Source organism: Chiloscyllium punctatum, chromosome 40 (assembly GCF_047496795.1).
Source record: "Chiloscyllium punctatum isolate Juve2018m chromosome 40, sChiPun1.3, whole genome shotgun sequence".
Taxonomy (NCBI): Eukaryota; Metazoa; Chordata; class Chondrichthyes; order Orectolobiformes; family Hemiscylliidae; genus Chiloscyllium; species Chiloscyllium punctatum.
The window spans coordinates 493,997-506,929 of NC_092778.1; the positions used below are offsets into that span (position 1 = coordinate 493,997).

The window sequence follows — 12,933 nt, forward strand, 5'->3', positions numbered from 1 at the left end:
TTTTTGTCAATCGACATGTATGCCTACTTACCAGGAGTAGGTTTTATAGAGGTTCTTCAACAGGTACTAGCCATCCACCTAACAAAGAGGCCCCAACATATTTAATGGAATGAAAATATTGTCTTTTCTTCCACTCCATCTCTAAATTAAACACTACAATAATTATTCAAGAACAGATTTATTACTTTAATATGTTACAATTAAAATGTATCAAGTACAAAACTTTCTCCCATTAAACAGAGAGACCAGTGTTAATGGCTGTACAGATAGTTGTTCCTAAAATGTTTATCCAACTGTATTCAGGGTAGGTTTTGTTGGATGGAAATAGGGTCAAAGGTTTAGCAAAATATATTCATTTCAAGTTCTCATTTGTTTTTCAACTAAGCACTATTACACACCCATTGAAATCAGTCACTGCATTTCCTATTGTTAGAACACCAACACACAGTGTTGTTCTTCAACCACTAGAGTTCCTCGTCAGAACAGGAGGGGTTGGAGCAAGAAAATACAAAGTGCAAGACACAACTGTTGGCTAAGAAGCAGTTGATCAAGGTTGTAAAGTGCTATTGCCAGAGTATAAAAAGTAGAACAACTAGATACCTGCAAATAGGAGTGTAAAGCAAGTTTGGTGGTACACAACGTACAGCTTAAGTTTACATGATCTCATCTGCCGAGTCACTACACATATGGAGAGTCACTATGTTTCTTCCCTCCCCCAACTCGATTCAAACACATTGTTCACTTGTTTACTTCAAAAAAGTGTTTTAATACAAAAAAAACCGAGCCGTACAAAAAGAGGGATTTATTTACACAAGTTTTTTGCCCCCTAAAATAGGAAAGAATCGTTCCAATGGGGGCACTCAAGTCAGCCAGCCAGAAGCTCCAGTCTTCATGCTGAGTGTTTGACCCGTGTTCCCATAGTTTTTGTGGTGAGCAGCTTTTCCACCATGGTGCGTGCATAACGCAGTCGGCTTGCCAGCTCCTTACAGCAGCCATGTTCCTCAATCATGCTCAGCTTGAACGTGTGGAATTCTCGTTTCTCGTCAATATAGGTCACAGCATTCATTAGTGGGCACAGGATGATTTTAGTGTGGTCCTGGAAGAGAGTGAGTTTTAAAGATTCCTCATGTTGCATTTGTTCACCAAAAGTAATTTTAAGTGGTAATTTAAAGAGGTACTCACCTGGAAGAAGTTGATTTGAACAGTGCCATTGCTGAGGTGCAACACAATTGCACTACGAGTCCTGAACCAGATCCGCAAAAATGGAAGCCGTGCCAACTCGTCACCTTCCCGGGGAGTGATGTTGGCCCCTGCCTTCAACAAATGCTCACTCATGTAATTACGGAAGTATTTTAGTAGAGTTGCCTGCAAGAAGAGCACTCTATGAACAACACTCCTACTGGCTATAACTTCAATAATGTTCATTTCCATGCTTTCATTTTGGGGTAGGTGAGAAAAGTTGTCACCTAATTCAGGTCATTTCGAATATCACCATTCTGGGAGAAAGCAACAGTTTGACAGGTACTCACCATCCTCATACTTTTAGACAAGTCAGAGTCAAGATGACAACAATTCAATTGTCAAAAGGAATCAGCCAGGCTCAATCCTTTCCACACTTCTACAGGAACCAGTGACCCTGATTTTGCTTGTCCCTAAACCCATCGGATATCAAAACAGTTCTGGATGTAAAATTTGCCACTTGACATTCATAATGTAAGTTTGCTCACTGAGCCAGAAGGTTCATTTTCAGATATTTCGTCACCATACTAGGTAACATCAGCGAGCCTCCAGTGAAGCACTATTTATAAGGTCACTAACACCAAGTGCTTCACCGGAGACTCACTGATGTTACCTAGTACGGTGACAAAATGTCTGAAAACAAACCTTCTGACTCAGTGAGCAAACTTACATCCAGAATGTCAATCTGAGCTACAAGTCTTCTCAAAACTCGCTAACAATTACAGTAATCCTCAAGGGAGGATTACTCAGATGGACTAATAGCCTCTCAGACCCAACAATTATACTTGTCACGCTGAAAACAAACGGGGTGTTGGCGAGTGAGCTGTTTACTGTAGGACGACTTATTTTAAGAATGGGTTCTAACAAGTGTTGTTAGAATGGGGTATCACATGCACACATTAGGTATGTTGCAGAATGTCAAGTGGCAATTCAGAGTTAAAACATATCCATGCCAAGAAATGTCTGGGTTAGAGTTCAAAACCATTCCCGACAGAGCTGACAGTGATTTCACCAAGATTAAAAAAAAAGTTTCCTCCCCATTACATTACACTTAATAGGTGACAGACCATATGTGTACAGCAAATTGGATGGAATTGCTTGAATTTCTCAAATGCTTATAATCAATAAGGCAGATCAGGGCCTGGAGTACAATTATGATGACAGCTAATAAATTCTGCCAATGCTTCAGTGACACTCACCTTTTTACTTAGGCTGGGAGGGTAGGATCGAAAGTTCAGATAAGTCTCAGTCATGTCACGCTCAATGTATTGAAGACTCTCCCCGTCATTGTACATAATTAAACGAGTGGAATCATTGAAGAGTACACCAACACTGTTGTCGCATAACTGATAACCTAGAGAATGATATGATTTCCAGTCAGTGTACTGCTACAACATAAATTAAACAAGACATTATATAGGAGGCTACCTACTTAAGATACAGCTTCTGACCAGGAGAAAAATAGCTCCCTTGAATATGAGGTGTCTCAAGACACCAATCAAAAAAAAACAATCCACAAAAGTCTCAAGTGACAGGGTTATAAACTGAAATATGGAGAATGCAAACAGGTCCTGAACCAGTGTCGCAATATCTGTATCTCCACTTATCCTTCTAGATCAGATTGGATTATAGGACAGTTATAGCTTACTTGAGGCAAAATCCAACATTTCACTCATTGCAGGAGCTTTCTTCTGATATCAAGTAAATTGTCTACAGATCAGACACAAGCAGATAAATTATTACAATCCTAGTGTATTACGCAAGTTTTAGGAAATAGTATAGTTACAACGGTACTTACCTAAACCATATTTATCTGAATAATCCACCCATTTGCTGACCCAGAAGATTGGTATACAGGCTGGGTCTTCAGCCTCCTCTACAAAGGGGAAAACAACATGGTAAAATACTGCATTTAAATTGAGAGAACTCAAACAAAAACAGGGAGCGAGATAAACAGTTATTCTAGTGGTAGAGTCAACACATTGAACTTACCAACTATTTAAAAGTAGTTTTTTTTTGTTTAAAATCTCTATCAGTAACATTGTACTGTGAAGCATCCCATAAATCAATATTTTGTTTCCCCATTAGCTGTGGAGGCACCTAAAAGCACTTGCCTATGCACATTTCCTTAGTTACTCTGCCACCCCCAACCCACCTCCCGAAACAGGTCACTAGAAGTCAGTTTGAGGGGTACCACACCATGTGAAATATTGCTGACTTGGGAGTTTCTTGCTTGTACCACTTGTCTAAGGCATATTGGTAAGATTTACAATTTGATAATGCGGGGATACAGTCAGATGTACAGCATGGAAACAGACCCTTCGGTCCAACCTGTCCATGCTGACCAGATATCCCAACCCAATCTAGTCCCATCTGCCAGCACCCGGCCCATATCCCTCCAAACCCTTCCTATTCATATACCCATCCAAATGCCTCTTAAATGTTGCAATTGTACCAGCCTCAACCACTTATGCTGGCAGCTCATTCCATATACGTACCACCCACTGCATGAAAACGTTGCCCCTTAGGTCTCTTTTATATATTTCCCCTCTCACCCTAAACCTATGCCCTCTAGTTCTGGACTCCCCAACCCCAGAGAAAAGACTTTGTCTATTTATCCTATCCATGCCCCTCAATTTTGTAAACCTCTATAAGGTCACCCCTCAGCCTCCGACACTCAAGGGAAAACAGCCTCAGCCTGTTTAGCCTCTCCTTGTAGCTCAGATCCTCCAACCCTGGTAACATCCTTGTAAATCTTTTCTGAACCCTTTCAAGTTTCACAACATCTTTCTGATAGCACGCAATATTCCAACAGTGGCCTAACCAATGTCCTGTACAGCTGCAACATGACCTAACTCCTGTACTCCGTACTCTGACCAATAAAGGAAAGCATACCAAACACCTTCTTGACTATCCTATCTACCTGCAACTCCACTTTCAAGGAGCTATGAACCTGGACTCCAGCAACACTCCCTAGGACCTTACCAATAAGGTGTAGAAGTTCTGTTAAGATTTGCTTTCCTAAAATTCAGCAACTCACACTTACCTAAATTAAACTCCATCTGCCACTTCTCAGGCCATTGGCCCATCTGGTCCAGATCCTGTTGTAATCAGAGATAACCCTCTTCCCTGTCCACTACACCTCCAATTTTGGTGTCATCTGCAAACTTACTAACTGTACCTCTTATGCTCGCATCCAAATCATTTATGTAAATGACAAAAAGTAGAGGGCCCAGCACCGATTCTTGCGGCTCTCCACTGGTCACAGGCCTCCAGTCTGAGAAACAACCCTCCACTACAACCCTCTGTCTTCTACCTTTGAGCCAGTTCTGTATCCAAATGGCTAGTTCTCCCTGTATTCCATGAGATCTAACCTTGCTAATCAGTCTCTCATGGGGAACCTTGTCTAACGCCTTACTGAAGTCCATATAGATCACATCTACAGCTCTGCCCTCAATCTTCTTTGTTACTTCTTCAAAAAAAAACTCAATTAAGTTTGTAAGACATGATTTCCCATGCACAAAGCCATGTTGACTATCCCGAATCAATCCTTGCCTTTCCAAATACATGTACATCCTGTCCTTCAGGATTCCCTCCAACAACTTGCCCACCACCCAGGTCAGGCTGGTCTATAGTTCTTTGGCTTGTCCTTACCACCCTTCTTAAACAGTTTCACCCAAATAACTTCGCTGGATGTATTTTCGGGAATATCCTCCCTTAGCACAGTTGTAATACTATCCCTTATCAAAAAGGCCATTCCCCTTCCTCTTTTGCCTCCCTTTCTATCCTTCCTGAAGCGTTTGTATCCTGGAACATTCAGCTCCCAGTCCTGCCCATCCCTGAGCCTTGTTTCCGTAATTGCTATGATATCCCAGTCCCATGTTCCTAACCATGCCATGAGTTAATCTGCCTTCCCTGTTAGGCCCCTTGCATTGAGATAAATGCAGTTTAATTTATTAGTCCTACCTTGTCCCTGCCTGCCCTGACTGTTTGACTCACTTCTGTTCTCAGCTGTACCCGTCTCAGATCGACCTCTTTCCTCACCATTTCCCTGGGTCCCACCCCCCCTACCTTACTAGTTTAAATCCTCCCAAACAGTTCTAGCAAATTTCCCTGCCAGTATATTAGTCCCCTTCCAATCGTCCTTCTTGTACAGGTCATTTCTACCCCAAAAGGGATTCCAATGATCCAAAATTGCGAATCCTTCTCCCATATACCAGCTCCTCAGCCATGCACTTGCAGGGTCATCAAGTCCTGGAATTGGAGCTTGTGGCTCACAGACAGGGACACTATCATACTGTGACACAGGACCTCCTGCTTACAGTATGCTTATTCATCCACAAAAGAAAATAGTGATTACTTGAATGGATCAAGAAATTTAAATAACATGTTAAACTCAATACACAGTATTTTCACAACATGCAAAACAATTGACAACATAATCAACCTGCTGCATCCCAGTGCCATTAAATGGGAGATTAATTGTTCACACTAGACTGTCATATTATTCCAGATCAAGGTGGCCTAAAATGCATTAGAAAACGAACATTTTCAGGAGAAGGCAGTTTCTGTACCTTGTCTAATGACTGGTTTGTCAGCTGGCCTTGCTGCTACTACACTGCTTAACTGTTGCAATAGATCAGAGAGGTAGAAATCATTGCATTCCCCGCCATCCCTGTAGAAAATATAAATTAAGTTTAGTCAAAATGTAATGTTGTGGAATTTTTAGCTACTCTTAGTTTAACAGTCACCATTATTAACAACAGCAACCGATATCCTTTAGAGAAGAAAGTCTGCCTTTCTCACTCAGTCTGGCCAATTCAGTCGGACTCTAAACCCTTAGCAACATGGTTAACTGTTAAACAACCTTGAAAATCCATTCAAGGACAGTTAGGGATAGCTAACATGCTGGCGACATCCAGGTCCTATGAAAGAATAAAAAAAGTTTGCAACATCTTGCACAACCAACAAAGCTTGAAGACAAGCAATCGCAGTACATAGCTGTTTAATCCAAGTCAAAAACACAAGTCATCCTATAAACAGGAGGATTGTTTTGCTCAGATTTATGTGGTTTGATTAGAGCAATACAGTACCAGTGACCTACAGTTCAGGAAATTCATAGTATTGGATGGTATCTGGAAATACTATTGGAGATCCTCCTTTAAAATTCCCTTCCTATATTTAACAGACGTGCATAGCATGAGTGGTATAAAAGTCCATAAATTAAAAACTCGGGCTGAAATGGGAGCAAGTAACAATTGTGTCACACAAATGCCAGGCAGCGAGCACCTCCAATAAGAGATAGTTGAATCACCATCAATTATCATTACTGAGTTCCTGAGTATTATCACCACAAACTGGCTAGGAATCCTGCAGTAAACAACTCATTGTACTCCCCATAGCCTGTTCCCTATCTGCAAGGGTGAATGTGATGGCATAGTCCCCATGTGCCTAGATGAGAGAACCAGGGTCACACCTTGAGGGAGCTAAGGATAGGCCACAAGTGCTGGCCCAGACAGTAATGCCCACATTCTATGAGTGAATTTTAAAAAAACAAACCCAAAAAAAATTACATTTCCAACAATATTGAAATACTACAAGTCCAAAGCATTAAGACCGAATCTCCTTCCCATAATTATTTAAACTTCCATTGACTTGCATGAGACAAATCAATTCAGAAGGCAAAATACCAGTTTAAAAAAAAAGGGTATTATTTACCTTGCTACTCCATCATCCTCTGACTTTCCTGGTCTGTCGCCAGCTGCAACATCTATTGGGTTAACATTAAAAGAATCAATAACTTAAGACATAATTTTTAGAGAATCTCAAATCATTAGAGGAAGTGATTTTCAATGGACTGTCCTGATATGGTCAGGAATTACAGTCAACTGTTATAACGTGGATTTCATCAACAAATTGGCTATAACACAATTGAAGAATGTAGACTATTAGTTGTACAACACAAACTTTCCTTAAGCGTATTAGCTATGACATGATTCTGGTCCCATTGGTTTAAATTGGGCTGCAATTATGAGACTTTCTTATAACATGGGATTGCACAGGAACAATCACGTTATATCAGAACAGACTGGATAATGTTGGCAAATCACAGACCAATTCTTTTAGACGAGAGGGAGAAACATACGTCATCAACTATAATCTTTTTAGCAAGTTGTGAAAATGTAGTGGAGAGACCAGCTTGCAATTAAAAATTGCTAATTCAGTAACACAAAACAGTGCTGCACTTAAAAACATCTCACTTTAAGCAAAACAAAATTTATGCATTCTAGTATGATGTTGAATAGAAATAAAAAACAATGAAATAAAAAAAAAAAAAGGTTTTCCAACATGGGGTCAAGGTCTTGACACTGTCCTATTAACTACTAGGAGTGACTTAGCTGTGAAGGAACTTGCCCCAGAAAGCTTTTTCAACTAAGCCTCACAGCCATGATAGAACAGAACCAAAAAGTCAAACAGCGCAAGGTAATTTAAGAATGTGGCATTAACATAATTGTTCCCAATTTCTTTTTCAGACAGCCAGAGTGCTAATGTTCTCATTGCAACGGTTTCAGTCAGATGTCACCTGATATCATTCCACAGATAGAGAAACTGGAAGCTTCAGTGGTGACATTGGGAATATAGCAAGGTTGTCAGATAGTAATCATACAATCCCTACAGTGTGGGAGCAGGCCATTCGACACGAAGAGTATCCCATCCAGATCCATTCTGCTACCCTATCCCTGTAACCCTGCATTTCCTATGGCTAATCTACCTTGCATGCACATCACTGGACACGGTTTCCCAATCTACTTCACCTGCACAGCTTTGGACAGAGAGAAAACCAAAACATCCAGAGGAATCTCACGCAGGCACAGGGAAAACATGCAAATAATTGCCCAAGGCTAGAAGTGAACCTGGGTCCCTGGTACTGTGAAGCATCAGTTTGAACCACTTGGCTCAGTTTAGTGCTGAGCAACGGTATCATTACCAATTCCTTCATTTTGAACTTTGACATCTTGCATAACAGTGGATGAAGTATTCAGTGGTCACTCGTGGTCAAATGAAGGGAATTACATGTGGCCTTTGTTGTATTCCACATATTCTGTTACCCTTATTGTCCATTCCATGTATGAAAGTCTTCACAGCATGTCATTCTTCTAGCTTACATCCCAATCTAGTGTTGTTATATTGACAGAAGTCCTAATTCATGCAACACAATATGTACACAATACAAGTCAAGGACCAGCACCGCTCAACATACAATACCTTTGTTGAGTTCAGTGAGAGGTCGTCTCATATTAGAATCAATCCCACCAGGCGCAAGAGAAAATCGGGGAGCCATAGTCAAGCAAGTTGTAGGCAAACGGACAGGTAGGTAGCCAGATTTAAAGAACTCATCATTCAACAGCTCATGGATGTTAGGCCGTGCACTTGGATCAGACCGAAGCATCCGCTGTATGAGGCTGGCAGCCACAGGATTAACATGCTAGAAAAGAGATCAGATCAGTTAGTTAGTGGTTACAAACTGAAGGTGGAATTTATAGAATTTAAACAGACAATTAAACTGATCCAGATCAACCTGTTCACAGTATCTATTTCTGCATTTCCCCCCCTCACCACCAGTTTGACCTAGCTTTCTCGTCAAAGTGTACATTATTCAACTCACCCAGTTCATGTGATAATTAGTGCCATATTTTTATTAGTCTGACTGACTAAATCAGTGTTCCTCATCATGGAGGATGGAGATATTTGTGCAGCCACCACCTTTGGCACATTGTTTAAATTGTCCACAATGGGCAAGACTGCCTGGAAAGTTAATCGCAGGTTATCGTTCTAAGATTACCATCAATGCTTCAGCATCTAAAATGCATTATGCTCAAATACTAGCAGCTTCGATGTGAAGAGAGTCCATCATAATGAGGCCAATGCTAATCAGTTCAACAAAGAATGTCAGAGCACAAAAGAGAAACATATGTTGAACTGGTTTTGTTAGGCAGAAGGCAGTACAATTGTGAATAGTACTAGACAGATCTTTAGAATTCAACCAAGAGACTATCCCACATGCCTGTAAATCTGCACAATGTAAATGGAATTTCAGAAAAGGTGCCATACTCATTATTGAAAGTCAAACTGGCTAGTCATTTTTCTTTCATTTTATGCCTTAAAATTGATTTATCTGTGACAATGGCAGGGGTTACAATCAAAGAAAACAACAATATTCCTATGCCATAGTGGTTAGTATGCACCAAACCTTATTTAACACAAGAGCTTTCGCATTACAGATATTTTTGGAGCAATTTTCCCAGAATAGAAGTTAAATGCACCCACCTTGGGAATATTGTACTCATTTTTCTTTATCCTCAAATAGGTCTCTTTCAGACAGGAAGTTTCAAACGGAGGCTTCCCCACAAGTAGTGTATACCTTCAAGTGTTAGTAGAGAAATCAGAGTTAAAAAGTGACAAGATGTAATACATTTTTAAAAAATTAAAATAAACCAACAGCAGAGATGATTTACTCACATAATACAGCCTAGAGACCAAACATCAACTTCAAAACTATGCCCTTTCTTGCCGATTACTTCTGGGGCAATGTAATTGGGGGTCCCACATAAGGTTTTCTTGCGTTCTCCTTCATATTGGACAGTCGTGGCCAGGCCAAAGTCACCTTCAAAACAGTTCACATCATAAGCCAGTGATTATCCTCAATCACAAATTGGTTACAGCACAGGAAGCAATTTGACCAGTGCTAATTCCCTAATATAGCAACTCAAAATCATCCCACCTTCACCGCAGTTTCGCTGTAGTCCTCATTCTCTTAGATATTGATCCAATTTTTTTTTGGATTGACACTATCAAGCTGTACCTTTTAGACCTGAATCATCTACTGCTAGAGTTGGGAATAACACCTCCCTGCCTCTCAGTCGTGCACTCAAATTTACCGTGCCAGTCTAGGTATTCCCTTAAAATCCTCCATTCCTTTAAAGTGGCACTGGCAATTTCCACAATCCGGATATCCCTTCTTGCTGGATTAGCAATGCCCATTCGAGAACCACTAGCATGCAAACCTGCCACCAAGCCCAGGAAAGTTAGGGCCAATTCAAGCTTTACTGTTAAAGAAATGACTACAGTAATCAACTTCCCTAATCATTTTTTGTTAAAAAATAGTGCGCGCATACAAAGGTTTTGTAAGAGAAAAGCAAATGCCTTGATCAGATGAGCCAAGGAGTAGAGCAGAGGAAGTTTAATTTAGATAACTGTGAGGTGTTGCATTTGTTAATGTAAATCAGAGCAGGACAGTTATGCACTTGATGGTAGGATCCTAGGGAGTTTTCCACAACAAAGAGAGCTTGGGGTGCAGGTTCATAGTTCCTTGAAGTTGGAGTTGCAGGTACACAGGGTAGTGAAGGTGGCATTAGGTACACTAACCTTAATTGGTCATTGCATTAAGTACATGAGTTGGGAGGTCACGTTGCAGCAGTGTGGGACATTGATGAGGCCACTTTTGGGATACTGTCTGCAATTCTGGTTTCCCTGCTACAGCTAAGATGTTTACAAGGATGTTGCCAGGGTTACAAGATTTGAGCTATAGGGAAAGACTAAATAGACTGGGATATGGGACACTCTTAATTTAGGATGTCTGGTCGGCATGGCTGAGTTGGACCGAAGGATCTGTTTCCATGGTACAACTTATGACTCTAAGTGAGATTTTGGTTTCAAGAACAGGCCATAGAGTACCGACAACCGGGTGCGGTGCTTTACCTATTTTCACTTCCATGTCATCATTGAGGAAAAGGTTGCCAAGCTTGAGATCTCGATGAATAACGTTGTTGTTGTGCAAATATTGACCGCCCAGGATGATTTGCTTCAGGTAATACCGGGCCTCGGGTTCAGTGACAGCCTTTCGCCTCTTGTGCAATTCTAGCAAAGACTAAACCAGACATTTTTCGCTATTAAAGAGATTTTTTAAAAAAAAATTGAAAAGTTTACTGAATTATTGGCCGCAGCCGATCAACAACGCGGGGCGGTCCCAGGGAACAAAGGAGAGCAAGATTTGCGGACAAGCGTCCCCAGGTTAGACTGAGGGTACTAACTGTGGCTTTTCCGAGCCATTTGGTGGATTAACACAGAGTGAGGAGCAGGGAAGGGAAGATGAATTGCGATCAGACCGACAGGCGGCTGCTCCTTTTGGTTTGCAAAGCCAAGGCTCCGCCTTCCTGAATACCAGGCGCCCGTCAGCCAACCGGCTCCGAGCTCCTGGAATTTTAAATACAAACCCCCCTCCCTTTAAAAAGAAAAGGGACAGAGTCAGCAACGGACAGGCCTCCAGCTGGGATACTGAGGGAGAAAAATACACCGAGGGGGGGGTCACTTCAGCCCGGGCGGATACTCATCAGCTCAGACCCCGGCCCGGGGGCGGGGGGGGGGGGGGACACAGAACCTGAGCTTTCCCCCGGGGAGTCTCAGAGCCTGAAGGCTGCCCCCTGGGGAGAAGGTGGGGGTTCTCAGAGCCTGTTGCCAGTCCCTCACTGATTGCTGAGAGAGTTGTGGGTGAGCCCGTGCCCCATATTGTTACAGTTGGTCCCAATGGGGGGGGGGGGGGGGGTGAACGCTGCCACTCGGCTCCATTCCCCGGGACTATGCCCTCCCTCCCCGGTGGGTGGTGTGTGTGTGTAACCCAATGCCCTGTCATCCCCCCCCCCCCCCGGGAGACACTCACCCTCCGCCTGCACAGCTCCAGCACAACGTAGACGAAGTCATCGTCCTCGAAGAAGCCGTGGAAGCCGACCACGTTGGCGTGACTGAGGCTCTTGTGGATGGAGATCTCCATGGACATCTTCTCCCGCTGGTGCGGCTTCAGCAGCAGCGTCTTGGGCACGATCTTGCCGGCGAACACCTCGTTGGTCTCCATGTCGGAGATCTCGTAACACTTGGCGAACCCCCCCTTACCCAGGAAGCGGCCCCGCACGTACCTCTTCATGGTCTTGGGGTTCACCAGAATGTCGGGGATCTCCTTGGCCACCGGAGCGGCGACCGGCGGCGCGGCAGAGCCCAGCTTGGCGGACGGTTTACCGGCCACCGTGGTCATGCTTCGGCCGGTTCACAGCTTTGGGAAGGGGGAGGGGGGGGGGCAGGGAAACAAAGTGGGTGAACCGAAGTTGTATGGAGTCCTGCCGGGGAGCGGTAAGAGCTTGGTATCTACACACCGAGAGGCCGCTGCGAACCGTGTCCGTCCCGGCTCAGACGCTCGCGGGCTCTGATTCAAATCTGGAGCGTCGACAGTTAGCGAGCCGTGCGCCGCTCCTGATTGGTCGGTTTTATTTAAATAGAACCCTCGACCCGGCTGAATGCCGGGAGGACGGTTTAAATGCACCCCCAGGCCCGCTGCCCGGCGACCGAGCTGATTGACAGCCACGTCCGCCAATCACAGCAGAGACCCTCAACCAAAGGCCGGTTCCTGAGCAACGGAGGGAGAGGGCGGGGATTCTAGCTCCCGAACCCCTCTCAAGGCTCCCCGAGTGTGTCTTCACCCCCCCCCAGGCTCCTGATTGAGTTTAGGACATTAATAGCTACGGTTCAGTGGGGAATACCCTTGCTTTGCAGCCAGAAATTCGGGTATTTGAGCACCCCCAACTCCAGATGGAGCCGTAATCCAGACTTACATTGTTACAAATCACACAACAGCAGGTTATAGTC

General features: G+C 43.2%; 1 protein-coding gene across 1 annotated transcript; it reads right to left on the reverse strand.

Moving 5' to 3' along the window:
* Window positions 1–162: 162 nt before the first annotated feature.
* On the reverse strand, window positions 163–12,504 carry plk1 (polo-like kinase 1 (Drosophila)). Its single transcript, XM_072559129.1, has 11 exons — window positions 11,957–12,504; window positions 10,999–11,167; window positions 9,760–9,904; window positions 9,568–9,661; window positions 8,506–8,725; window positions 6,958–7,009; window positions 5,814–5,914; window positions 3,038–3,115; window positions 2,439–2,593; window positions 1,183–1,365; window positions 163–1,096 (listed from the first exon to the last, which is right to left on the reverse strand). The coding sequence occupies exons 1-11, from the start codon at window positions 12,323–12,325 to the stop codon at window positions 890–892; spliced, it is 1,773 nt and encodes a 590-aa protein (XP_072415230.1). The 5' UTR covers window positions 12,326–12,504; the 3' UTR covers window positions 163–889.
* Window positions 12,505–12,933: the final 429 nt, after the last annotated feature.

Bases quoted from the DNA above. Each gene is read 5' to 3' on its own strand.
- plk1 (XM_072559129.1), bottom strand. From the start codon at position 12,325: ATGACCACGGTGGCCGGTAAACCGTCCGCCAAGCTGGGCTCTGCCGCG. The intron at 9,662-9,759 runs GTGAGTAAATCA...TAACACTTGAAG, and splicing joins TGGTCTCTAGGCTGTATTAT to GTATACACTACTTGTGGGGA. The intron at 8,726-9,567 runs GTGGGTGCATTT...TCTCTTTTCTAG, and splicing joins ATGAGTACAATATTCCCAAG to CATGTTAATCCTGTGGCTGC.